This window comes from Macaca mulatta, chromosome 18, assembly GCF_049350105.2.
Source record: "Macaca mulatta isolate MMU2019108-1 chromosome 18, T2T-MMU8v2.0, whole genome shotgun sequence".
Taxonomy (NCBI): Eukaryota; Metazoa; Chordata; class Mammalia; order Primates; family Cercopithecidae; genus Macaca; species Macaca mulatta.
This window is the reverse complement of record NC_133423.1, coordinates 43,691,979-43,719,225: the sequence shown is the minus strand read 5'-3', so window position 1 is coordinate 43,719,225 and position 27,247 is coordinate 43,691,979. Positions and strand designations below refer to the sequence as shown.

The 27,247-nt window shown below is 49.6% G+C and overlaps 1 protein-coding gene across 23 annotated transcripts in view; it reads left to right on the top strand.

The window, feature by feature from the left end:
• Window positions 1-27,247, top strand: part of CTIF (cap binding complex dependent translation initiation factor) — a 336,570-nt gene that overhangs the window by 85,004 nt on the left and 224,319 nt on the right. For 13 of the 23 annotated variants that reach the window (XM_077975493.1, XM_077975501.1, XM_077975487.1 and 10 more), the window contains 2 exons: window positions 1,361-1,568; window positions 18,955-19,026. In XM_077975493.1, the coding sequence (XP_077831619.1) occupies window positions 1,389-1,568; window positions 18,955-19,026 (252 nt within the window). In that variant the 5' untranslated portion in view covers window positions 1,361-1,388. Of the gene's footprint in view, window positions 1-1,360; window positions 1,569-8,371; window positions 8,420-18,954; window positions 19,027-27,247 lie in introns of all 23 variants that reach the window. The other 10 variants (XM_077975485.1, XM_077975500.1, XM_077975479.1 and 7 more) reach the window with 1 other exon arrangement.

Genomic DNA, 27,247 nt, shown 5'->3' with positions numbered 1-27,247 from the left:
CAAACCCTAGATTATTGGCAAATAACTGTGTTCCAAAGAAGTTCTCAGGGTTAAGGTTCTCAGGTTCAAGGTTTTGAAATTCAAATGCTCCATTAAACCTGCTAGGACCTCGCCTTTATTACTGGCAGCAGCATTCACGCTGCTCTGTGTGACTTCAGAGCCCTGTGTGTGCAGGATTCAGGCCTTCTCTGTGCTTTCGTGTGGTGGTGGTTTGATAGACGGCTGTCCTACTATTTGTGATAATAAAAGCATGTGCAGACTGTTTTCTCTGGCAGACCAGGATCTTCCATGGAGAGCACAGGTCTCCAGATAATAAAAGAGGCACAAGACAAGCTTTAAAGCCCCTTCCCATCTAGCCTGGAGCCTATCAGGAAGGAAAGGATCCTTGGCCTGGAGGTGAGAAAGGTTCTAGCTTTCCTCACTCCCAGGTGGGTCACGTGTGAGCTTCGGGAAAAAGCAAGGGAGCGGGGAGCGGAGAGGGCAGTGGTGGGGAGGTCCCAGCAGACCTGGGCCCCTGCAGGGCTGGGTTGAGCATGTCAGCTCCAGAGATTGCAGTTCTGTTGGTGGACTTTAGCTAGTGTTCCAGCAGCAGCTGGCCATCTATGCCACGCTGCCCTAGAGAGAGGGCCAGAGGGCCAATGGGGTTAGTCATGGCCCTTTAAGGGTGACCAGGCAGTGTGTGTGGCTAGGCCATAGCAGCATGGACAGTGCAGCAAGCCTTTCTCGTTCTACCAGTGAAAACCAGTCACGCTCCTGCAGACTCATCATAGGTGTGTTCCAGTAGCTGCACCAGAGCAAGGCTGCAAAATCCTGCTTATAAGTTACAGCCTATAGGCTTCAACTGATTTAGGGGACAGTCGGGTGACCAAAAAGAAAGTCTCCTCATAAGTAGGCATTTTCTTGGAGGACCTGAGCCCCTCAGAGGTTGGTGTCCCGGGCCCCATTGTGCACCCTCAATCTTGGTTCTGTGGTTTATTTCATCCTGCTTTGTGGTAGATTCTGTTAAATCTGAGGCAGGAAGTGAGGCTTGGCCTGTAGGCCGAGTTCATCTTCTACCTTTCCCAGCGATTAAGGCTTAGGTAGACACTAACTCTGACACTGCACAGTGCCTGTGCTGGCCAATCAGACAAGTGACCTGTATTCCCTGGGCCTGTCTCCTGCCCCACACAGTGGGAATTACAGCACATCGTTTATGCTGAGGGCAAGCCAGCCTCCCACTGACTTCTCAAGGTTGTTGGAAGAACAGAACGCCATGATGGATAAGAAGAGGCTTCCAGGAGCAGAGGGTGTGTCCCAGGTGTGGGCATCGTCGTCTCCTCCAGCAGCATCTCACGGAGTTCTCTGTCTTCTTTCCCACCAGTCCCGGCCCAGGCCCCTGAACCGGAAGGATGGAAAACTCCTCTGCAGCGTCAGCCTCCTCGGAGGCGGGGAGCAGCCGCTCCCAGGAGATCGAGGAGCTGGAGCGCTTCATCGACAGCTACGTGCTGGAGTACCAGGTGCAGGGGCTGCTGGCTGACAAGACGGAGGGTGATGGCGAGAGCGAGAGGACCCAGTCCCACATCTCCCAGGTGAGTGCTGGCCTGCGGTTAGGGGAGCTTGGCAAATTCAGAGGGGATGATGCAGGGATCCCTAATTCTGGGCAGCACCCAGTTGCTTGACACTAGACTGCCAAGGCACGAATGGTCCCACCCAGCAGAGCACCCAGAATCCAGCAGGTGGTCTTTGGGATCCAGGCAGGAGGTGCCCTGGCTGTGCACGCAGACCCTCTGACCCACCTCCACTCCTCCCTATCCATTGAGGCTTTGGGGCCCAGCCAGGCCCACAAGTCTTTGAACACACGTCTCTTGAGTACCTACTATGTGCTGTACGCTGTTCCCTGTCCTCAATAAGCTTATGTTCTAGAAAACATCTGGAGGTTTTGCTTCTCCGTAATGCACACCAACAAAGAACTATAACTTGTGGATATTTTCTCTGATTTCAAATACAAGCAGTTGTTGGCAGCCAAAGGAATGAGCCTTGTGGGCTTCTCAACCAGGGCTCTGTATGCCAGACATACTTAGACATATGAGGCAATCTAACCAGTGTTCTGGGTTGGTCCTGCCCCCTCCTGCCTCAGTCTGTGGCATCCCTAACCTTGGAGGGGAGATGGACTCATCTGAAAGATTGTGGGCTGAGATTTGAAAGTCTTAGCTTCTCCCAAATAAAGTATGAATGCATTCAGGATAGGGACCCTATCAAGCGTATCTTTGCCGAACACCACAAATCCTCAGCAGATTTTTGTTCAAGAGCTGGTTCCAAATTGGCTTGTAGCTGCCTGTGTGACCTTGGTCAGAACCCTCAATATCTGTGGGGCTGAGTTTTCTTATCTGGCAAACGGGGATTATGCTGTTGCCTCGGGAATGTTGGAAGGTCAGACGGTAAGAAGTACAAAGGCTGCAGAGAGTCAGTGCTGCCTGCACAAGCATGCACAGGACAGTCCCCTCTCTCTGGAGTCAGGGTTCTGGGGACCCACCTCTCGTACGTGTTATCCCATCTCCAAGCCCAGGACTCCTGGGACAATCAGGTGAGCTACCTGGGTGCACCCTGCTTTGGGAAAAGGCTGAGTCCAACTACCAGGCTCACTTTTTGGGTGGGACCCCTAGCTTTTTAGAAGCCAGAACGAACTTTTGGCTTTCCTGGAACTCAGACCAGGAGTCACTCTGGGAAATACTGAAGCCACAGTAATCCCATGCCCTGTCCCCACTGGGAAGCAGGGGACAGAAAATAGCCCTGAGGGAGAAAAAAAAAATAGATGTGATGCTTTCTTTAGTGTCCTTGAGGTTCTAAAATCACAAGTAATGTAAGCCTATAATTTGTTTGTTATTCAATCCACGAGTGTTTAACAAGCTTCTGTTCTGTGCTGGGCACTATTCTAGGACTCATATCTAGGATTGAGCAACAAAGCCCTGCCCTCATGGAATGTGTATTCTAGTCATGGGTGATCATTGCGATGGGGAAAAGTAAAGCTGGAAAATGGAATGGGGAGTGAGGAGGAGCAGGAGGGGCTTGCAGTTTTAAGTGGGGTAGTCAGGGAAGCTGGCACGGAGGGGAGGGAGGGGTGAGTAGTGGAGATATCCGGAGAGGAACATCCGGGCAGAAGGAACAGCCCGTGCCAGGCCTGGGCTGGAAGAAGATTCCAGGCCCAGCCAGCAGGCCAGGGTGCTGGAGCAGAGGGTGAAGGAGGGAGAGCTGCGGAGATGAGTCACAGGGATGATGGGGACTGTGTCGTCGGGAGGTGGGAGGCCTGAGCCCTGGAATGGCCCCACATGAGGAAGAAAGGATGTGAGGAGAAGTGAGCCAAGAGACCAGTGAGGCAGGAGGGAACCAGGCCAGGCGGAGTGCTGGAGCCCAGGAGGGGCGTCGAGGGAATGGGTTGGGGAGACTGCCTTGTAGGCCGCTGCCAGGCCGGGTAAGAGGGACTGACAATGGCTGACTGAGCAGGGGGAGCCTGACGGGGGAGTTTTGGCTGAGTGGTGAAGGCAGAAGCTTGCCTGTGGCCAGCTCAAGGAACAGAAGAAGATGGCCTGGAGACTAGCAGAATAGTACAACTGTTTTGAGGAGTTTAGCTGTAAAGGGGAGAGGTATGTGGTGGTATTTGGGGAAATAAGGTCAAAATAGGAGCATTGACCTGTGTGTTCAATCCAGGGGCAAGTCAGGGGTTGCTGGGGCCCTGGCCTATCCCCAGCCCCCAGCGGTTCATTCACAATAACAGGAGGGAGTTGCAGGCATGCGGCCACGCATCTAAAATAACTCCTGCAGCACAGCTGTGGTTTCTCTCCAGCTACTTGCAGCCACGAAGGTGCAGAGGCAGAGTTACAAAGATGACTTTAACCAGGATGGAGGTTTCTCCAGGGAGTACAGTGGAGGAGAGAGGGGTGAGGGAGGCACAGGAGTGATGATGGTGAGTCACCTGGATGCTGAAGCAGGTCAGGATGGGAGTGGGTACCTGAGGTGGTAGTGGAGGCTGACGGGTGGTAGGGTCAGTGGATTGGAGGCCACCTAAAGAAATGTTGTAATCCTGGTAGCAGAGAGACTGAGCTAGAAAGATGCTGGGAGTGTGGCATGTGTCCAGGAGTGGCGTGTTTGAAATCAGAGGTGGAGGAATGCAGTCATGGGTCAGGAGAGGGCTGGGTGTGAGCATGGGAGTGTGTGGGGGAGAGGGAGAGGCCAGGAGGAGAGCAGGCCATGAAACTCAGATCCATCTTCATGGATCTTGAAATGACCAAGAAAGGACAAAAGGATATGGGAGAGGGTGGCTACGATACAGGAGAAAAGTCCTTGAGGATGCAGGAGCAAGGTGGCGGCTGGGTGGCCTGGCGGTCTACAGCTGACTCCATGGAGGGTCTCGTCTGGTGGTGCATTCACTTATTTGCACAATCCCTTTTTTTGATATAAACTATGCTTATTGCACAGCTCACAGTACCATGATCTGGAGTGGAAGGAGGAGGAAGATTAGGAGAGATTGGAAAATTATAAGGGAAATTAACCTCTTTAGATTGTCTAGGGCAAGAACTAAGTGAACCAACTTTTGCAGTCCCCTGGAAGCCCCTAGAGCTGACTTCCCCAGGAGCAGGGCCTGTGGACGGGCATATGGGCTGGCTGGGTACCCCCTGTTGTGGGCTGCCTGCCTCTTCAGCTGTGTGGCATCCAGGCCTGCAGCAGGGCATCCTCCAAAGGTTCCTCCAGCTGAAATTTGCTCTACCTGGAGGAGCCAAGGAAGCCTCGAAGCTTCACCCCAGAGGAATGCGTGGCTGATGGTAGAATTTCTGTGCCCAGAGCAGCCAGCAGGGACATAGTTTTGAAAGGAGGGGCCCTCCCAGCGCTTTCAGTCTGGGCCCTGTGCTTCTGGCACCAGCTCCTGGGATCAGTGGGGCCTGACTCACACTTGGATGCCCCCATCTGTGTGGCGGGCAAGGCAAGGCTGTGGAGGGGCTTTCAGACTAACGTCTGCTGTAAAGTGTAGTGTGGAGAACACCTGTGGGGTATGACATTTGGATGCATTCTCTAAACTTTCTTCATGCTCTGGAATTCCCTCAAAGAATGCAGACACCTGGCAGGTTTCCGGGGCCTGCGGGCCTGCCTGCTGCCAGAAAGGGAGGATGTTTCAATCCTGCCCCTACCGCGCCCCTGCCTCCCCGCTCCCCACAGCCGCACACACACCTGGGGCACCGACTCTGGAGGAGGGACGGCTGTGGCCAACTCTCAGGAAGGCCAGGGTTAGCTGTGTCTACATAAGACACTTTTTAAAAAAATTTCTCTATTAACGCAGCTTTATGGGAAATATTTCTGCTAAAGCACTTTGGCTTTTTTTTTTTTTTTTTTAATCTGATGAATAGTTTAAATGGAAGCCAAAAAGAAACAAACAAACAAACAAACAAAACACTCAGGGAATGTTCCTGTCTGCCTGTGTGGTGTTTTGATGTTTCTGGGGAGGAAATTTGTTAAGAATCTTGGAAACCTTGAGAAGACCTGAGGGAGTGGAGAGGAATGTTGCTCTTCAGCTGGTGAGGTCATTTTTTGGGATCTGAGAAATGACAGTTGACACTCAGGGAGAAAATATCTCATGATGTTTGTACACGTGTGTTCCTCTCGTCCTTCCCAGTAACAACTGGAAAGAAAGGAAGGATGGATGGATGGATGGATGGATGGATGGATGGATGGATGGATAGACGGACAGATAGATGATACATAGATAATGGATAGATGAGATAGCTAGATAGATCAGTTTTCCTGTTCCTTAGGTGAATAACCGAGACAATGTGTGTTTTAAGTTTGCCAAAATTTTCTGGATGCCATATTCAACACCACACCCCTCCCCATATTTAGCACCACACCCCTCCCCGTGTTTAACACCACACCCCTCCCCGTGTTTAACACCACACCCCTCCCTATGTTTAACAGCACACCCCTCCCCCATGTTTAACCCACACCCCTCCCTATGTTTAACACCACACCCCTCCCCATGTTTAACATCACACCCCTCCCCCATGTTTAACACCACACCCCTCCCCCATGTTAAACACCACACCCCTCCCCCATGTTAAACACCACACCCCTCCCCCATGTTTAACACCACACCCCTCCCCCGTGTTTAACAGCACATCCCTCCCCCGTGTTTAACACCACACCCCTCCCCCGTGTTTAACACCACACCCCTCCCCTATGTTTAACATCACACCCCTCCCCCATGTTTAACACCACATCCCTCCCCCATGTTTAACATCATATGCCCTCCTCCATGTTTAACACCACACCCCTCCCCCATGTTTAACATCACACCCCTCCCCCGTGTTTAACACCACACCCCTCCCCCATGTTTAACCCACACCCCTCCCTATGTTTAACACCACACCCCTCCCCATGCTTAACACCACACCCCTCCCCCGTGTTTAACACCACACCCCTCCCCCATGTTTAACATCACACCCCCCGGTATTTAACATCACACCCCTCCCCCATGTTTAACACCACACCCCTCCCCCATGTTTAACAGCACACACCCCCCGTGTTTAATATCACACCCCTCCCCCGTGTTTAACACCACACCCCTCCTCCGTGTTTAACACCACACCCCTCCCCGTGTTTCACACCACACCCCTTCCCCATGTTAACAGCACACCCCTCCCCGTGTTTAACAGCACACCCCTCCCCGTGTTTAACAGCACACCCCTCCCTCGTGTTTAACACCACACCCCTCCCCGTGTTTAACACCACACCCCTCCCCGTGTTTACACCACACCTCTCCCCGTGTTTAACACCACACCCCTCCCCGTGTTTACACCACACCTCTCCCCGTGTTTAACACCACACCCCTCCCCGTGTTTAACACCACACCCCTCCCCGTGTTTACACCACACCTCTCCCCCATGTTTAATACCACACCCCTCCCCCGTGTTTAACGCCACACCCCTCCCCCGTGTTTAATACCACACCCCTCCCCATGTTTAACACCACAACCCTCCCTATGTTTAACATCACACTCCCCATGTTTAACACCACACCCCTCCCCCATGTTTAACACCACACCCCTCCCCCATGTTTAACACCACACCCCTCCCCGTGTTTAACACCACACCCCTCCCCCATGTTTAACACCACACCCCTCCCCATGTTTAACACCACACCCCTCCCCATGTTTAACACCACACCCCTCCCCCATGTTTAACACCACACCCCTCCCCCATGTTTAACACCACACCCCTCCCCGTGTTTAACACCACACCCCTCCCCCATGTTTAACACCACACCCCTCCCTATGTTTAACACCACACCCCTCCCTATGTTTAACATCACACCTCTCCCCCATATTTTACATTGTACCCCTCTCCCATGTTTCAGGAGCAGCTGCTGTCCAATAGATTGGAAGTCCCCACTGTCACTCTATCCTTGGGTGGAAGAGGGATTAAAGCCCTATTCTAAAGGAGGGAAACTGAGGCACAGAGATGGAGCATAGCCAAACCCCACTGCTGGGTGGTGGCTGACCTGGGCCCTGGAGCCCCATCCCTACCCCACCTACTTGTGGCTTCCTGCTCTGTACAGGCCGTGGCTGATTGGGTGTTGGGTGGTTAATATAGATTTATTTCCTGCAGAAAGAAAATTGGGACTCCAAATCTCGTTGACCACTAACCTTCTGGGGAAAAGATTAGGATGTTGTAAGTGGGGAAAATGTTGGCACATGTGATGTTCGTGGATGATCTGGTGGATCACCAGAAAGCTTGGAAGCAGTATGCCACTCTGGGCGAGCATGAACTCTCTTAGGCAATGTAAGAAATACTGATGTACAGGCCGCACTGCTAGAGATGCAGGCAAAGGTGCGGGGCCTGGGCCTGGAGTGGTCATCAGCCTATGCGTCACTCTGATTGCCACAGTGGGAGCAGGGCTGTCTCCTTTCCCCCCTCCATAGCCTGCTGCCCCTGCTCCAGTCTCTTGGAAAGATAACATGTAGGGACCCTATGAAGAGCAGATACGTTTAATGACGGCATAGTTTCCAGTAAATTCTTGTTAAGAGGTCAAACTAAGAGCCAGTGAGAGTGAAGATTGCTTCCTGTAGCCCTATTTTGATGCTTTCAGGCACTTGGAAGCCCTGTGTTTCATCCAAAATGCAGTGATCTTTACAACGGGGTGCACTTTACAAAGTGGCAATGAATAGGATAGGGTGAGAGTGTTCAGATCGGCTCAGTGGCTTTTCCTAACGCGTTGCTCCTCTTTCCCTTTACGTCTCTCCTTTCATTCTGCCTTCCCTGTTCACTGTTCCCTCACCCTTTTTTAGAAATCCCATCTCTTCGTTTCCTTCTGCCCTTAAATTCATTTTCCCTGATATCTTTGCTCACAGGAGGAAGCACTCAATGGTGGACCACCCATGAAAGGCTTAACAGAAGAAGTGAGTTTATAGGAGGACTGCGGGGTGGTTCGGCATGGGGGATTTATTAGGTATTTTCCCCTTATTTAAAAAATATATTCTAAGTTATACATAAAGTACTTTATGCATACATTCCCATAGTACACAAGAATTCAAATGTTAATAATTAAATTCTCCTGGACTAAAATTATTTTAAATTATATAAGTCCTTTATGCATACATTATCATGGTACATAAGAATTCAAATATTACCAATAAAATCTTCTGTGCTACCACCTCATTCTGCTCCCTTACTCCTACCTCCCATCAGATGGGTGAGTTCATTTCCTTGCCTTTTTTAATGCCTTTCCTGACATATGTATGACTTGAAGAAATACAATATTGTCAAATCATATATCACAGCCAGTGGATATATTGTTCAATAACTTGCATTTTTCACCTGCCCACATGCCCCAGAGATTCTTCTGGGCTTGCATATCTGCTGTGTTCTGTTTAGTGGCTGCCCAGTTGTCCATAGCATGGATTTATTTAACCACTTGCTTAATGGTGGGCACTCAGGTTACTTCTAAATTTTCCCCTGGAAATATGTGATACTTCAACACATACTGTTGAACATGCCTCCTTCTGCACAAATAACGGTGTTTCTTCAGTTAGATGCTGAGAAGTAAAATTAATTTTAATAGCTGTTGTTGAATTGCTCTCCAAAGATCTTCCGTTATCCACACTACTACCAGTATTTTGGGACATCTTGTCATTTTAATTCACATTGTCTTATTTCTTTTTCTTTTTCTTTTTTTTTCTTTTGAGACAGAGTCTCACTCTGTTGCCCAGGCTGAAGTGTAGTGGCGTGATCTCGGCTCACTGAAACCTCTGCTTCTGGGTTCAAGCAACTCTCCTGTCTCAGCCTCCCGAGTAGCTGGGACTACAGGCACACGCCACCACACTCAGCTAATTTTTGTATTTTTAGTAAAGACTGGGTTTCACCATATTGGTCAGGCTGGTCTTGAACTCCTGACCTCAGGTGATCCACTTGCCTCAGGCTCCTAAAGTGCTGGGATTACAGGCATGAGCCACTGCGCCCGAAATTGAATTACCAATCTTTTTATTTTATTTTTTTCTTTTTTTTGAGATGGAGTCTCGCACTGTCGCCAGGGCTGGAGTGCAATGGTGTGCTCTTGGCTCACTGCAACCTCTGCCTCCCAGGTTCAAGCAATTCTCCTGCCTCAGTCTCCCGAGTAGCTGGGATTACAGGCACGTGCTACCACGCCTGGCTAATTTTTTGTATTTTTCGTAGAGACAGGGTTTCACTATGTTGGCCAGGCTGGTGTCGAACGCCTGACTTGTGATCCACTCGCCTTGGCCTCCCAAAGTGCTGGGATTACAGGCATGAGCCACTGCAACTGGCCATTTTTTTTTTTTTAGACGAAGTTTTGCTCTTGTTGCTGAGGCTGGAGTGCAATGGTGTGATCTCGGCTCACTGCAACATTCGCCTTCCGGGTTCAAGTGATTCTCCTGCCTCAGCCTCCCGAGTAGCTGGAATTACAGGTGCCTGCCACCATGCCCCGCTAATTTTTTGTATTTTTAGTAAAGACAGAGTTTCGCCGTGTTGGCCAGACTGGTCTTGAACTCCTGACCTCAGGGATCCACCCCCCTCGGCCTCCCAAAGTGCTGGGATTACAGGCATGAGCCACCATGCCTGGCCACCAATTATTTTTTAATAGGATAACATTTTATTTTATGAAAGTAGCAACTGGAAAAACTGAGACAAGTGAAAAATGGGAAAAAAAAAAAACTCCATCATTTTATGGCAACTAATATAATTTTTGTGCATCATTTTTTTAAACATATTTTATAAAGTTGTACTTCTAGCATACATGTAAGTTTTATGATCTGTAAGTTTTAATGATCTCCTAGACATTGTTTGCTGGTGGTTTTTAGCATAAAGTGTAACTATTTAAATTTGCTTTTCTTCTGCTAGGTAGTAAAATAAATAGAATGAAAGCTAACATTTATCCACTCAGGCTCTGTTGTAGGCTCAGGGGGCAAAGTCAAGAACAGAACAACCATGATCTCTGTCTCAGTTTCTCACAGGGAAAGACAGACAATAGAGGGAGAAGGAAATGGGATGTTAGAAGGTGATGCATGCATGAGGGAGGCAGGAAGTGAGTGGGGAAGGCTCACTTAGCAGTGAGGATTTGGGCACTGTGGCTCACGCCTCTAATCCCAGCACTTTGGAAGTCTGAGACAGGTGGATTGCTTGAGCCCAGGAATTCGAGGCCAGCCTGGGCAACATGGTGAAACACAGTCTCTACTATAAATACAAAAATTAGCTGGGTGTGATGGTGCGCACCTATGGTCCCAGCTACTGTGGAGGCTGAGGTGGGAGGATCACCTGAGCCCGGGACCTGGAGGTTGCAGTGAGCTGAGATCACACCACTGCACTCTAGCCTGGGCAACAGAGTGAGACCCTGTCTCAAAACAAACAGACAACAACAACAACAACAACAACAACAACAAAACAGAGAGAAAAGGAAAGAAAACAGGAGGGAGTGGCAGTGGGAGGGGGTAGGAAGGAAGGGAGGGAGGGAGGGAGGAATGGAGGGTGGGAGAGAGGAACAGAGGGAGGATTTGAAGGAGGTGAGAGTGAGGCCACCTGGGAAAGAGTTAGGCAGAGGGAATGGCCAGGGCAAAGCTCTGGTGTGGGGCATGCCACACAGTTGAATGGATCCCTTTGAATGCCGTGTAGAGAATAGGCTATGGTGGGGGGTCAGCAAGAGAGGAAGCAGAGACCAGGAAGCCGTCTCCTTGCCCCAGGGGAGAGGCAGTGGAGACTGGGGCCCATGTGGTCACTAGAGGTGATGAGATGCCTTCAGAGTCTAGGTGTGCCTGGAAGGTGCTGACACTGTGATTGACCCTGAAGATTCTAGCCTGAGCAAATAGGATAGACTTTGTAGAAATGAGCTATGCAAGACCCCAGAAGAGCAGCTTTGGGGGGCAAAGATCATGAGTCCCGTTTGGGCATGAAAGGTTTAAGATGATATTAGTCGTCTTAGAGGAGATGTTGGTCCACCAGTCCGATGCACAATGGTGGTGTTCAGAGGAGGAGAATGAGCTAGAGATTTATATTTGGATGCTGTTTTAAGCCCAGGGAATGAGGAAGTTTATAGGAGAGAATCAAAGATTGAGCCTTGACTTAAGAATTTGGGGAGATGAAGAGGAAGTAACAAAGGGGACTGTTTGCATTGTTTCTTACATGTTAACTCATTTAGTCTTGATGATTCTATGAAGATGCTGTTATTATTACCATTTTACAAGGGAGGAAATTGAAGCATAGAGAGGTTGACTTAAGCTTCCTGAGGCCACACAGCAAATACATGGCAAGACTGGGGTTTGAAACAGGCAGCCTGTCTCCAAGTGCCATCCACTTACCCTCTCTGCTATTGGTAGATCTATTATTATTACAGATGGAGGAAACTTAGTCCTGGGGGTGAAGCGATTTGCCCAAGGTCATACAGTAAGTGGCAGAGCTGGGATCTGAACTCAGGACTCTCTGCTTCAAGAACTCAAGCTCCTAATCACTCAAGCATTCTCTACAACAGGAAAGTTGTTTGTTTCTGAAAAGATGGGAGCAAAAGCCTCTCTCTCTCTCTCTCTCAAATCTCAGCCATCAGCAGCTTCCTGTCCCTCTTAGCACAGGTCTTTTCCAGAATATCACTGGATCAAGAATGAGCTGCCCGCCAGCCTTGGGTCCCACCTCTGGGTCTTGGTTCTCCTCCCCATGTCAGTAAGAAGCCCATGTGCCCAGGATAAAGGAAGCTATCACGCACACTCCTGTCTTTGAGAAACTGGTCTTCAGGCTGGCAGGATTCTGACTGGGGCCTGCGAGAATGGGAGGAAGCCATTTCCCCTCAGCCTCAAGTACCCCTTCAGGGAAATGAAGGCATCGGTGAGAGCCCTGGTTGCATTGTACAGCAACCACCTGGGGCAGATTTTACACACAGAGGTCACATTCCACCACCACCCGTGCATTCACTGGGGAAGACCTGGCATGTGGACCCCCAGTATCCCCCCTGGGTGGTCTGACACCACCCTTGGTTAAGAAGCCCTGGGTAAGATGACCTTTAAAATAATTTTGCATTTTGAAATCATTTCAAATATACATAGAAATTACAATAATAGTACAAACAATTCTTGCATATGCAAGTAACATCTTACTACATTTGTACCCACACACTCTCTCTAAATATATCTTATGATATATATAATTTATACATATAATTGTATATAAAACTTCTTTCTAAATCATTTGAGAGTTAGTTCCAGACATGACGCCCCTGTATCCCTTGACACTTCAGTGTGTATTTCCTCGGAACAAGGACGTGATACAGTATAGGAAATGAACATTGATAGAATGCTGTGATTAAACCTAGAGATCTTTCAGCAGTTTTCCCAGTAATATTGTTTAGAGCAAAAAAAAAAAAATTGGCTGTGATCTCTGTCTAATCCAAGATTACATATTGTGTTTAATATCAGTCATTTTTCCTGGCTCTTTGAATGATACCTATTTCTGTCCTTTGCTCATTCTGCCACTTTTTGACTGTGTATTCCTGGGTGAGTTACTTAACCACACTGTGCTTCAGTCTCCATGTTTGCTAATTAGAGAAGAGAAGAGTGCCACAGTAGCCATGAAGAATAAGTGCAATGGACTTAGAACAGTGCCTAGATTTAAGTGAAGTCTTTATATAGTCTGGTGATTAATTCTTTGCTACACAGCAGGCTCCCCTTATCCACTGTTTTGCTTTCCACAGTTTTAGTTACCCGCGGTCAACTGCAGTCCAAAAATGTTAAATGAAAAATTCCAGAAATAAACAGTTTATAAATTTTAAATTGTATGGCATTCCGAGCAGTATGATGAAATCTCATGCTGTCTCTCCCGGGACATGAATCATCGCTTTGTCCAGCATTTCCAGTCTGTATCCTCTACCTGCCCGTCACTGCCCAGCCCGGAGTCACTGAGCAGACATCTCTGTTACAGGATCACAAACAGATGTAGGGCTTTTTACCACTCACAGTTTCAGGCATCCACGAGGGGATCTTGGATTGGATCCCTCAATGATAAAGGGGGGGATGACTGTGCATTTTGCAAGTAGCTTCTCACTTGTCTTTATTTGTTCGTGATTTCTTTTGTCACATAGAAGTTTGAAATTTTGATGTAGTTTAAAATTTGCATCTCAGATTTTAATCACTTTGGAATGTGTTTTCCATGAATAGTGCAAGGCAAGCTATCTAAGGTTATTTTTTCAATGGCTGGGTGGTTGCCTCAATACCATGTATTTATTGGTGAGTCTCTCCCTCAATTTAAAACACAATCCTTATCTTATATGAGGTTCCCATTTGTACATTAATTTGCTTATGGGTGCAGTTTTATCAGTTAATCTGCTTTTTTATTCTTGTACTGGTTCAACATGCTGGTTTGACTCTAGCTTTATGAGATACTTTGATGTCTGGTAGGGGGAGTTTTAGGCACCACTGAAAAGGGGTCCTGGTTTAGCTTTAGCACCTCCAGCCTCCCACACTCTGAGCTTCTTGCTTCTCTCTCCTCCTCCTCCAATGCTCAGTACCCTGGGGTCTCCCCAGTCTTTCCCAATCTCTGCTCATAAAACACTGGCTGGGTGCGGTGGCTCACACCTGTAATCCTAGCACTTGGGAGGCCAAGGCGGGTGGATCGCCTGAGCTCAGGAGTTTGAGACCATCTAGGGCAACATGGTGAAACCCTGTCTCTACTAAAAATATAAAAAAATTAACCAGGTGTGGTGGTGCGTGCCTGTAGTCCCAGCTACTTGGGAGGCTGAGGCAGGAGAATTGCTTGAGCCCCAGAGGCCAAGGTTGCAGTGAGCCAAGATTATGCCACTGCACTCCAGCTTGGGCCAGATTGAGACTCCATCTTAAAAAAAAAAAAAAAAAAATACTGTCCATCTTGGGATGTAAAATGACAAATAGCTTATTTTAATTGTTTTTTATTGTGAAATACTTGAGATGGACTGATAACAGACAACAGTAAAATATACATCTATTTTGAGTGGAGAATAAACATCTGTACTCTCATGTTTATTAAATCTTAACCCTGTGTCATGTTTGTTCCAGGTTTTTAAATTAAGACATGAATTATAATAGCTGTGGTTGAGGCCTTTAAACCACTCTTGTGAATTTGATGTTCATCGTTCCCATATCTAGCAAACTTCCCACATTTTCCGCCTTTCTGTTTGATGACCTTTTCGAGTAAGATACCACCTTTGCCCCCAAGAGGACTTGCAGGTTCAGGAGGCTCAAAGCTGTAAGCCTGTTTGCTTTGAAGGGGAAATGTGTGGGATTTCAAGCCCTGGCCCGGACTGAGGAGTGGGTCTGGAGAGGTGGGGCTCTTCTTCATTCTTGACTCATCTCCTACAGATCAGGACAGGTTCTGGGGAGGTCCAGTTCTGGAAATTTTCTAGGCGGTGTCTCAGAGAAGGCAAATGGCAGGCAGGAGGTGGCGGTGCCTGCCACAGAAGAAGCCGGTGTTGAGAGCAGAATCCCAGCAGGGATGGGGAGGAGCTTCAGAACAGGGAAGGGAAGGCTCCCATAGGGCCTTTAGGGCCAGGGAAGAAGCGTGTCTCTGATGGAGGGAATTCAGGCAGCAGCCCTGGACAGGCTGCCCTGGGGCTACTGCTGGGCTGGGGTTGGAGATGGAGCCCCACAAGCCCAATGGGTAGAGCTTGCTGTGCTCAGTGTGATCATTCACACCTCACTCCTCCCCATTTACACAGTCACACGCAGGGCCACAGTCCCTCCTCCTGCCGGGGGCTGTGCCTATCTCCAGTTTTGCTGGGTCTCTGGAATGGGGCTCTGTGGACTCCGCCATCTTGCTGGCTTTCCTGTGCACAGCTCACCATTTGGCCTGCTGCTCCTCTGTTCCACACTCGGAGATCCACTGCTTCATTTCCATCTCTACCACCACTGCTGATGAACCCCTATGTGGGACCTCCTTTCCCACTTCCCCCAGGCCAGTTCAGCCTCCCATAATAGAAACCTTCGGCCCCTGCATATGGAGGAAGTGTCTCTGAGTTCTCTAGCCTGACAGCCGCTGTCTGCCCTAAGCAGGCCATGTTCTGCTGAGCCTGTTGCCTCTCTTGAGCACCTCACTCTTCTCTGGGCACCCTGGGTTGCCTGCTTTCCCTCCCTTACGGCCCCTGCCGAGAGCACACTCTTCATCTCAGCCACACCGTCCCTACCACCCTCTCATTGCTGTTATTTGACAGGTCATCTAACCTCTCCTGTGTGGGGACACTCTGTGTTCAGGGCCCCACACAGAAGGCTCTCAGGAAGTGGCTTTTGGTTGGCAAATGTACAGTTAAGTATGGCCTTGGACAAGGCAGAGCAGTCTCGTTGGAGCTTGGAAAGCTCACCAAGGAGAGTAGGGTTGTATATGGATGTGCACAAAGCCTCGGGGTCTGTTCTGCGCGTGCCCGTCAGGAGAGGCCCCATCCTGCCAGGGACCGTGCTGACCCCAGAGGAGGTGTGTCCCCCGTGCGTCACCGTGCTGTGGAATATCACACCAGCACTATACAGCTGGGGTTGAAATGTTCAGGATGCCTGGAAGGGGAGAAGTCTTTTTGTGAGAGATCACATAGGATGGGATGAGGAGTGCAAGCATGGCCTCGTGTTCCCTCCAGCCAGTGGACACTGTATGCCTTGGATGTCCCCCACCTGTCAGCCAGGCTCCAACCAGGGAAGCAGAAACTACTTCGATATATAAAGCAGAGGGATTATAGCTACAATACTTTAAACATTATACATATGTATGTATACACATATACATATATGTTTATGTGTATCTGTATACATTATTCTAAAAATGTGGGCCAGACATGGTGGCTCATGCCTGTAATCCCAGCACCATGGGAGGCCAAGGTGGATGGATCACCTGAGGTCAGGAGTTTGAAACCAGCCTGGCCAACATGGTGAAACCCCGTCTCTATTAAAAATACAACAATTAGCTGGGCATGGTCTGGGCATGGTTGCACATGCCTGTAATCCCAGCTACTCAGGAGGCTGAGGCAGGAGAATCGCTTGAACCTGGGAGGGGGAGGTTGCAGTGAACTGAGATTGCGCCACTGCACTCCAGCCTGGGCAACAGAATGAGCCTCCATCTCAATAAGTAAATAAATAAATGTACATATATACTTATAGTTATGTATGCATGTATTTTACATATGTATGAATACATATATATTAATTTTTGTTTTGGAACTATTTTAGACTTATAGCCAAGGTGCAGGATGGAACAGGGGGTTCCCAAACACTTGTCCCTCACCTTGCCTTAATATGAACCTTACATAACTATAGAACCATTATCAGAAGCAAGAAATTAACATTGGTACAATGCTCTTAACTAGAAGCTTTATTCAGATTTCACCAGTTGTTCCATGAATGTCCTTTTTCTGTTCCAGGATCCAAATTTGCATGTAATTGCCACGTCACCTCATTCCCTTCCAATCTGATACTTTGTCTTCTTTACTTTTCTTTTCTTTTACAACCTTGACACTTTTGAAAAGTTCTGGTCAATGCTTCTGTAGAAAGCTCATCAATTTGGGTGGTGTGATGTTTTCTCATGATTATGTTGAGAGGGTGCATTTTTGTCAAGAATACCCTAGAAGTGATGTGCCCGTCTCGACGCACCACACTGGGGAGTCCATGATGCAGCTATGTTTTGTTACTGGTGATATTAACCTTGATCACTTGGCTAAAGTGGCATCTGATGGTTTCTCATTTTTCTCTCCCCACCGCCAGCCATGATTAATAAATATCTTAGGGGAAATACTTTGGGACTGCAATGATCCAAGCAGAGGGAATTTAATCCAAAGAATTGATTACTTCTACCTGAGAAGCTACACAGCCCAGGGAATGGCAACCTCAGGTAGCTAGTACCAACTCTCGACCTGAGGCTCAAAGAAAGGGAATGGGCGAGGAGTGCCTCTGACACCATTGCCACTTCTCTAGGGCTTCACTGCCCCTTATGGTAGCCACAGGCCACATGTGGCTCTTGGAGCCCTTGAAATGTTGTTCATCCAAACTGAGGTGTGCTCTAAGTAGATTTCTGAAACACTATGGAAAGAAGAATGTAAAATATCTCATCAGCAACTTTTTATATTGATTACCTGTTGAAGTGATAATATTTTGATGTATTAGATTAAATAAAATATATTATTTCATTTAATTTTACCTGTTTCTTTTTAAAATCTGGCTACTAGAAAACTTAAACTTCTGCCTGTGGTTTCTGCGTGTGACTCTCATTTGGTTTCAGTTGGATGGTGCTGCTCTAGGGCACACTTCCACCCAGCCTGTGTCAACAACATTGTAATAATAACGTTCATCCTGGACAAAGGTCATACCCTTGAGCCATGCTCAGGAGGGCACGTCTCTATGTCTCTATGTTGCCCAGGCTGGTCTCAAACTCCTGGGCTCAAGTGATCTCCTGCCTTGACCTCCCAAAGTGCTGAATTACAAGTGTGAGCTGCCTGGCCCTCCTCTGCTCTTTATGTATCATGCAGGGTGTAGGTTAAGATCAGTATTCAACAACTTCAGCTCCAGAGGCTAGCTAGTGTTTAATACAATAGTAAAAACACTGCCGTATACCTGGATAGCATTTGACAGGAAGGGCTATATGGCTGCTACTGCATTGTATCTATACAGTGTTTTTATAGCTCACAAAGGTCCTTCGTCCCAGCCTCCCAGCCAGTCACCCAGCATGGCTCTCCCCAGTTTATAGATGACAAAATGAAGCCTGAGAGATCACATGGATTTCTGTGGCTCCCAAACTCCCAATGCATCCCTTGGGGAGCTCGTCAAAACACTGATCCTCTGGCCCTGGCCTCACAGAGTCTAATTCAGTGGGTGAAGGCTGGGGCCCATGGGCCTCCATGTTGCGGACTCTGGGGACTCACATGCAGATGGTTGTCAGACCGCACTTTGGGACACAGCAGCCCTCTGAGTTCTCAGGGGATGTGAGTGGCAGGGCTTGTCTGAGCCACGCTTCTGATGGCCAGGTTGGGCTCTTTCCTGGTGCCAAACCCATCATCTTTTGGAGCTAGGCTTCTAGGAAGACCCACACATACCTGCCTCACTGCCAGCTCCGGCCACACCCTTGATGTAATAGAGGGCTAGTGTGGCTGAAGCCAGGTCAGGCGGTCAAACGTGGTGCTGGTGGTACCAAACTCAGAATAAGTTTCGTCATGTCTGGCTGACTTTGGGATGTAGCCAGTCTTTGTCACTGTGCTGGGCTCAGGTGAGGGGAAGTGAGTTTGCCTCTCCCTCAAGCAGATGCCAAAGCTTCATCTTGATGTGGACCTTGAGGATGCCAAATTGGGTCTGGTGGTTGAGAAAGATTTGGGTTGAAATGACCAACTAGGATTCCACACTCATGCTAATGGGGAAGGCCGGGGCACAACTCCTGCAGCCTGGCAGAGTGAGCATGGGCCTGGCTGTCCTGCCATCACTGATCACTCCTTTCTGCTCTGCAGTGGACAGCGGACTGCAGCGAACCGCTGGACAGCAGCTGTTCCTTCTCCCGAGGGCGAGCCCCCCCACAGCAGGTAGGGAACCGGCTCTGCGCTCTGTCTGGGGGTATCCTATGTCTTGTCTGCCTGGGTTCCTGGGCCAGCCCACAATGGCTCCTGAGGAGTGGTGACATGGAGAGTGCAGAGAGGTGGGAGAGGGGAGGGTGCATCTGTCCCCTGGAAAGCCCTCCCTAACCCCCTGCCCACAGGCACTCCCCCAAACTCATCGATTGATGAGATTTCTTTTTTAGTGACTGCATTCTATATACTAACACACATCTGGAAGCAGCCCAGATGTTTGCTGAGGAGAATGAAGAGGTGCCTTGGGATCCATCCTTACAGTGGAATATTACATGGCAGTCAAATGACTGCACTGAGGGTTCAGGCACCGACATTGTGGCCCCACAAACAATGGGACTCAGCATTTTGATGCTGGTGGGTGCTTTGGATGTCACTTCTGCTCCAGATCTGCAGAAGGCCTGGGAGGGGCAGCCTGTGGGGGAGCTGTCAGAGACTTGTCCATCCCTCCAGCCAACCAACAGTCCTGGGACCCCACTGGAGCCTGCCACCTTTCTCCCTGCTGCTTGCCATGAGGTCCTGAGAGGCTCGTGGGTGGGTTGCGTGGCTGGGAGGGAAGGGGGGCAGCTGCTGTTTGAGAGCTGCCCTGGTGACCCCCAGGCCCTTCCCCACACCCTCTGGTGGTCCAGCTGTTCTCACTGATACCTCATCCCTGCCTTCAGGAGCCTGTGGGATTAGAGGCTGAAAAAAACATGTGTCCCTATCCCGAGTTCAGCCTCAGACTGTGCCTGTCCAGAAAGCGGACGGAGCCCCTGCAGGCTCCTGTGAGGGGCCATGCCCGGTTTCAGAGCCGCTGCAGTCATGGGTTGCCCCGGGCCTACTTGCTCATGTTCAGTTTCGATCCACTTAATCATGTTCAGCTTCGGTCCCCTGGCAGATTCACCCAACTCCTCTATTCTGTGCCAAGGGAAGCTGGTCAGTGGCCTTGGTTCTAGATCTTTCTTAGGCTGCAGGGCGTGGCTGCCCCATGGTGTGGGGGGATGGCTGCCTAGGATGGTTCTTTCACATGACAAGATTTGCTTCTGTGTTCAATTGTTTCTTAAGAAGGAGGCCATAATAAGAGCCCCAGGGGTTAGGGGTAATGGGAGACCTGGAGTCTTGTTTTTGTTCTGCCGCAAACTTGGTGATAAACTCTTCCCCCTCGGGTCTCAGCTTCCTCACATAAAACCCAGAAGGAGCCTCGATGGCCTCTGAGGGTCCTTCTAACATCTCTGTGCCATTTGCAGATGAGGAAACTGAGTCCCCCGAAGGTGCCACTTGTCTGCCCTCCACCCCGTATGGCACTGCTACCTTGCCCAGCTGCAGAAGGTGACCTTCTAGGGGGTGCCTTTGTCTCCGCTGCCTCCCTGCCTGGGACCCCGTGTTATACTCCCTGACCCCCTAGCTTTTGGTCTAGGCCCTGCTCCTCAGGGGCACTGTCTTGCTCCTGCCAATTATTCTAGGGTCTCCTAAATGGAGTTCCCCTCACTCTTCAGCAGCAGTTGTGAACTTGGATTTGGGGACTCAAGCACCAGGCAGAGACTTTCAGGGAGAGCTTGAAGCTCTTAGATGGGGAATAAGAGGTTTGTCCCTGAGAGCTCTCTGTTATTTGGTCAGCAGGTGTCTGGTTCTGGAATCTTCCAAGGAAGGGTCCTTTTTCCTCTCCCCTTTACCATCTTTTTGGGGGCCTGTCTGCTGCCTTTCCCTTCTGGTCCCCTTCTCCACATCACTCCTGACAGAGTCTCCAGGACGCGAGGAAGGGTCCTCCACGTTTTCTCCCCTCATCTGCCTCACCTCCCCACCCACCCCTGTCCTCTCGGGTCTGCCTTCCCCACCTGCAGGAGGTTGTGTGGGGGTTCGCCAGATAATATGGGCCCATGGAGCAGGGCTGGGGGCTTGTGGGGTGGGGTTAGGTGTGGGCTTGTCCCTGCCCCAGGCACCCTGACACCACAAGGCTTACCCCAATCCCACCTTCAGGAAGCAGCTGAGCAGTTGACTCGGGGTAGGCAGTGTTTGACAAAATGAAATATAACTCAACTTAAAAGTGAAGTTGTGAAAAGCTCATATTAAATCCTTTCTTGGCAGGTGAAACTAAGACATAGGTTCATTATAGGGGAGGTGCCCAAGGAGGGTGGAGGGGAGGAGCCCAAGGAGGGTGGACAGCAGGGTCTCTGCATAGAATCCCACCTAATCACCTGACATGCCCAGAGGCAAGGTTTTGTGGGAGGGACCTCCTACAGGCCACAGGAGCACTGGCATTCCCATCACCCCTGACCTGCGGTGGCCGCCTGATCATCTCAGAGGGAAGACGGAGAGATGTCTACTTCCAAGAAGTGGAAGAGGGGCTGGGCCACTGAGGGACACCCCCTGCCACAGCCATGTGTGCCTGGTGCTGTGTTGGTCTTGGGTGCAGTGTCTGCAACGTCCATGCCTGGAGAGCCAGCTGGGACAGAAGGGAAGGCTCAGTCAGAATGCTGGGTTTGCCTGAGCCTGGCGTAGGATGCACCACCTGTGCTGTGTGAAGCTGCTTACAGCCAAGGAAACCTCTGAAGATTGGAGAGGGTCTTTCAGGAGGAATTTCTTAGAGATTTGTCAACCAGGAGTGTTTGCAGGGGCCTGGTGCTAAGCTCCAGGTGGGCTTGAAGCCAGGGAACCTGCCTTCAAGGGCAGCACTGCTAAGTGAAAAGGACAAGACACAGGTGTAAAACAGATGCCCCCTGCAGGACACGAGATGGGGCCCAGGGGGTGGCCTGGAGTTCAGAAACCTGGGCAGGTGCACAGAGGAGGTGAGGGGTAGCAGCATCTCCTGGATGGATGGCCAAGGTTCAGACCTGGGTACTGCACGGGGAGGCAGGAGCATCTGTGGGCCTGAATTTACATGAGGTCTCCCATGGTCGGCAGCACCTTGGTTCAGTGATGACAGGCTTTATTTTTAGACATCAGAGAATGAATTTATTAGGTACAAACAACAGCATGGCATAAACAAGGGGAACCTTTATTTTTCTCTTGCCACCAGCCTGGATGGGCATTCAGGGCTGGTATGGTAGCCCAACAGTGTGGGGGCCAGCTCCTGGCTTCTCACTGCTCTGCCCTCTCTAGAGTGTTGCCCTTGGCCATGTGGCCCATGGTGGCTCATGCCCACGTCCATGCATCCGCCCGTGGGGACACCCACCTGAGTTTCCTTCCCAGGAACCTCTGATTTCTGCCCATGAAGCAGCCATCTCCTGATGCCCCCTACTGGAGGGATCAAACCTGGGCAGCGTCCTTTGAGTGACCGCACCCCAAGGAAAGCCCCACGTAGCTGGCCTGTGGCAGTGTCCTTGTCACCCCTGTCGTGCAGGGGCTCTCTGATGGAGAAGGACCCAGGCAGCTGCCCACTGAAGGGTGCCTTTGCTACTGTGATGGGATGCTGCTATTCCCTTCATCCTTCAAGGCTCCCTTTAGCCTGGCCCACCAGAGGCAAGAACACAGGACCAGCTCTCAGGGACACCACCCATGAGCACCCCGGCTGGCTCCTCGCTACACCCACGTGCCCAGGCAGACACCCTCACACTGGCTCATGCTGCTACCAAGCTGTTCCATGCACACCTGCCTGTGCTTCAGCCAGCTAGTCAACCCTAAGACGGGAGTTGGGGCTGGCTCTACTTCCTCAGCCACTTCTGGCCTAGGGCCTTGTACTCAGTGGACACTCAATAGTGATGCCTGAGACTGCACTGAGTTGGCCCAGGCTCAGTCCATGCAGTCGTTCCCTAGTGGGCCCTTTTCCTCCGTCACACCAACTTTGATGAGGTTTCTGGGGCCATCACGATGATGGGAGAGCACTGCTAACCCATTTTTACCCATGGAGACAATTAGTTTCAGGGAGAAACTGAGGCTACATGGAGATGGGGTGGCTGGCTGCTCTGGTGCTCCTCTTGACTGACCACGTTGGCTGCACATGTCAAAAGTAAGGTTGGCAGGAAGATGCGGAGCTCCTGCATTCTGCCAAACAGCCTCTGGGTGGTGGGCCACAGACCATGCCCTGCAACCAGGGCCCAGATGCGGCCCCATTTGCAGATTAGTTATACACTGGGATGATTGATTCATCCCTAGCAGGCTTCCAGCCTCATCCTGTTTGTTTTTTTAGCTAATGTCAATAAGAAAACCTTGCTTTTTCTGAACCCTTTCAGAGGCAGAAAGTGGGGGCAACCTAGAGGAGACCGGGTCCCACAAGGGAGGAGGAAGAGAGCCCAGAGAGCGTAGAGCAAAAAAAGAGCTACAGATAGTTCAGAAGAGGCCGACCAGCTGCCGGCAACTGGGATTGAGCTGTATTTGGGATTGCCTGACATCCTCTTCCCAAAAGTCCTGTCCGTCACCTAGTCATTTAGTTAGGATGTCAGAAATTTCCAGCTTTTCATTGTAATAGGGGAAATGTGTAGGGATTGCTGAAATGAGAAACTGCAGCAGCAGTACATTCAGAAGGCTTTTCAAGGTGCTGGCATGAGATGTAGAATTCAGGAAAGAAACCAAAGGCATAGGAAAGGTTGTATGGGGTAAGGAGTGAGCAGCTGTTTTCCATCTGCACAGGTGTGCCAAGGACAGGAAATTAATATGCGCCACAACAGCAGAGCCTCTGATTAGAACTTGGGAAGGACTTCCTTTGACGGAAGGACTTGGCCCACCGTGTTGGCTGTTGAGCAAGGTGATGAAATCTTTGCTAGGAACCTGATGAGCACGACTCCTTATCAGGCAGGTTCACATGAAGCCCTGGGAAAGATGGGGGTGTGACACAAATGATGACTTTGAGTCTTGGCTGAGGGCCTATGATCCCAACATTCCCTGGAATAAGTGAAGGGTACTCTCTTGTTTCAGCCTGACGCCCTGTAGCAAACTGAAGCATAAAGAGAGTCAAAGAGCCTTGTCCCAAGGGCCAGGAGAACTAGGTGTTGACCCACGAGTGACACTGGCTCCAACACCTCTTCTGCAAAACAATGACACAGACTTCTTAGAGTCTCTCCAGAAATCTCTGTTTGCATTCTGTAACTCCATGAAATGCCCAACTGGATCCAAATCACTGCCACAGCATGTCTGGGTCTTCCTAACTTCTCCACTGTTCCCCATCCCCCGATACCTGTGCCAACCTTCAAGCCAGCTATTTGGGCACCAACATTGACTCTGACCCAGGGGGTACCAGATGGTAGGTGGAGGAGACCTTCAAATATACTGATTACCTCTGGCCCCAGAAAAAGGTAGAAGGAGTTTTCTGCCAGTCAACTTGCTACCCTTTAGTAACTATAGGATTTTGTTCTGTGCTAATTTTAAAAAATCATTAGTGCAAACAATATCTCAGTAAAAGTGCCTACATTTTTTAGCACTTCCTTGGATATATAAGAAATACCAGGTTCATGTGCTGCTGTCTGTTTGGTTCATATTTATTGAGCCCCTGCTGTGAGCCCAGCAGATGAGTATGAGTGGGAGCTTCTGGATCGCTGCCAGTTTGTAGGGTAAAAACTAGTTTACACAGAACAAGATGACAACGTACACGTAAGAGCCCCAAAGAGATGTCATCCTGGCCACAAGAACTGCGGTGATTCCAAAGAGTGGTCCAGTTGGTCTCTGTGGGTAGGGAGGTGTCTTGCAGGACATGAGGCCTGACCTTTGCCTTTGAGAATGGGTAGGATGTTTGACTAAATGGAAGAGAAGAGAGAAGAAAATGAAGAGAGAAGACATGATGTTATCAGAGGTTGAATAGGGCACAATGTTGGGATGTTAGGGTAATAGAAGGCAGCACAGCTAGAGGAGTTGGATCGTATTGGGTGTTACTCAAGTGGGGGGCTGAGAATGGTGAATGCAGAGGGGTCTGTGTGTAGGTTCAGATGTTGGAAGCTCTGTCCAACCCAGCCCCTGTTGTGTGCCTTGAACTTTTTATCTTGTATCTTTCTCTGGTGTTCCGTACAGGCAAAGTCTGTTCCCCTGTATCAGCCAGGATAGCCTAGGTAATGCTGCAGTAACAAACAACCCAAAATCTCAGTAACATTAAACAACCAGGGCACAGCTTGGTGGTACAGTTCAATTTTAACCAGTTGTCATGACAGAGAAAAAGGAGCTCTGGAGGACCATGCATTGGCAGTTCAGGGCTCCAGCCTAGCTACAACACTTGTCACTTCCACTCCAAGCTTGTTGCCCAGAACGGGTCATGTAGCCTCATCCAACCATAAGCACATTGAGAAGTACAGCGCTACTCTGTGCCTGGAATAGGGGGAACCAGAACTATTCGGTGACTGGCTAGAATGATGTCACATGCCCTATCTCTAGTAGAAGCTTCCCAGAGGCTGGGGCTGACCTTTTCTTTCCCTCATCTTCTTCACCACATCAAATCCTTGATGGAACTCAAGGATTCAACTTGTGGGGGCCTAGGGTAATCCCTGGATCTCTGAAGATTTGCTGAAAAATCAACTTGCAAAAGGCAGATTAATAAGAGAAAAGGCAGACACATTTATTTAACATGTATACATGGGAGGCTGCAGAATGAAGACCCAAAGATACAGGGGAAATTGTCTATTTTTATGGTTAAGTTAAACAAAGTATGGACAGTTGTAGAAATGGGATTGTACCCAAAGGGCGTGATCTCATGCTAATAGACGAAATGGGGAAACAGAGCAAGGCCTGTCTGTCTCGACTCTTCTTGGCCTCTCTGTGCTGCATTCCTTCCTTCTGAGTTGGGGCAGGACCCTCTCTGGAATGGGTGGCATAACCTATAATCAAACAAAGCAGATGAGATAATTTATTTATGGCCAGTTTTCACAAAGAAAGGCAGAGAGAGAATTAGAGCTCTATCTTTAGGTTTCATGGCTGGCTTTGGGAGAAAGAAGCTGTGGTTTCTCATGGAGGGGAAGAGGGAGTCTAACTTCTATGGCTAGCTTCAGGGGAGAGTGAGACTGAAGAGTGAGACTGAGAGTGAGAGGCAGGAGGGCAGAAAGTCAGAGAAAGACTTTTGCTTCTGAGGCTGCTGCTGAGGCCTTCATTTTGGGATATTGTTTTCTGAGCCCCAACAAACTCCCTTGCACTGGAGTTTAAGGCCTCCACTGAATTCTGAAGACATCATGGGTTCTCAGGTGGTAGGAAGCTCAGAGGTCACCTGATCCAGCTCCCCACCATGAGGTATTTCCAGTAGCAGGGAGCTCACTGCTTCAGAAGGCATCTCAGCACAGTTAGGCAGCTCAATTAATAAAAAAGATCATTCTTTGATTCAGCTGCAAGCCCCCTTCTCATTGCTCCAGCTGATGGGTTTTTTTTTTAACTATTTTGCTTGTGTCTTTTGGACTTTCCTCAGCAGCCTAGCATGGCAAGTCTTTTTTGAGCTAAATATCCTCATTCCTGCATGAGGAATTGCCTTTGCTGTGGTTGAGTCATTCCTTTGTTTATCTGTTTGTTCTTTCACCTATTGATCAGCTCCCATCAGCCAGTCATCACTGAGGGCTGCTGTACTCCAGGCTGGGCACTGGGCACTGGGATGGTGAGGAATGTAGCCATGGTGACTGTTTGCGTGGAGGGTAGAGTGGAGAGGACAGATGCTCAAGCTGCAGTGTGAAGATGTCTGGGACATGACATGATGGTCCTTCGGGCCTGGGTCACATGCCCAGGAGCACTAGAAGTGTGCGCTGTGATTCCCCTTAACATTCCTCCCAGAACCAAACATGGCACAACCTCTGTGCTCACCAGTGTGTGTGTCTGTCTTTCAGAAAATGCCATCTGTCCCTATCCTCGAAGTGCCTTCTGGCTCCAGCTCACTTGGAGGAACAGGATGCCACACTTACTAAACAATGCTGACAACTGGCTCCTATAGGGAGAACCATCAGCAGCCATGCATTGGGTGCTTGCTGTATCCATTCTGAGCCACATGACCTGGTCTCTGCAATCAGGGAAGCTAGAATCTGCTTAGGGAAATAAGCCATTTTGGAGGAGATGGCAGCATGTGAATACGGGGAGGAGTAGCCTGGTGTCTGCACAGGGCCTTGCATTCTAGCAGGAGAGGTGAGACATACAGGCAAAGGGGGAGCCGCCATGCTGTTGTGGAAGCAGCCATGCTGTCGTGGAAGCAGCCATGCTGTCGTGGAAGCCGCCATGCTGTCGTGGAAGCAGCATGGCACCTGGGTTTAGGAGATGTGTTTTCAGCCTGGACTGTGCTTCCAACATACTATTGAATCCAAACTTACTATTG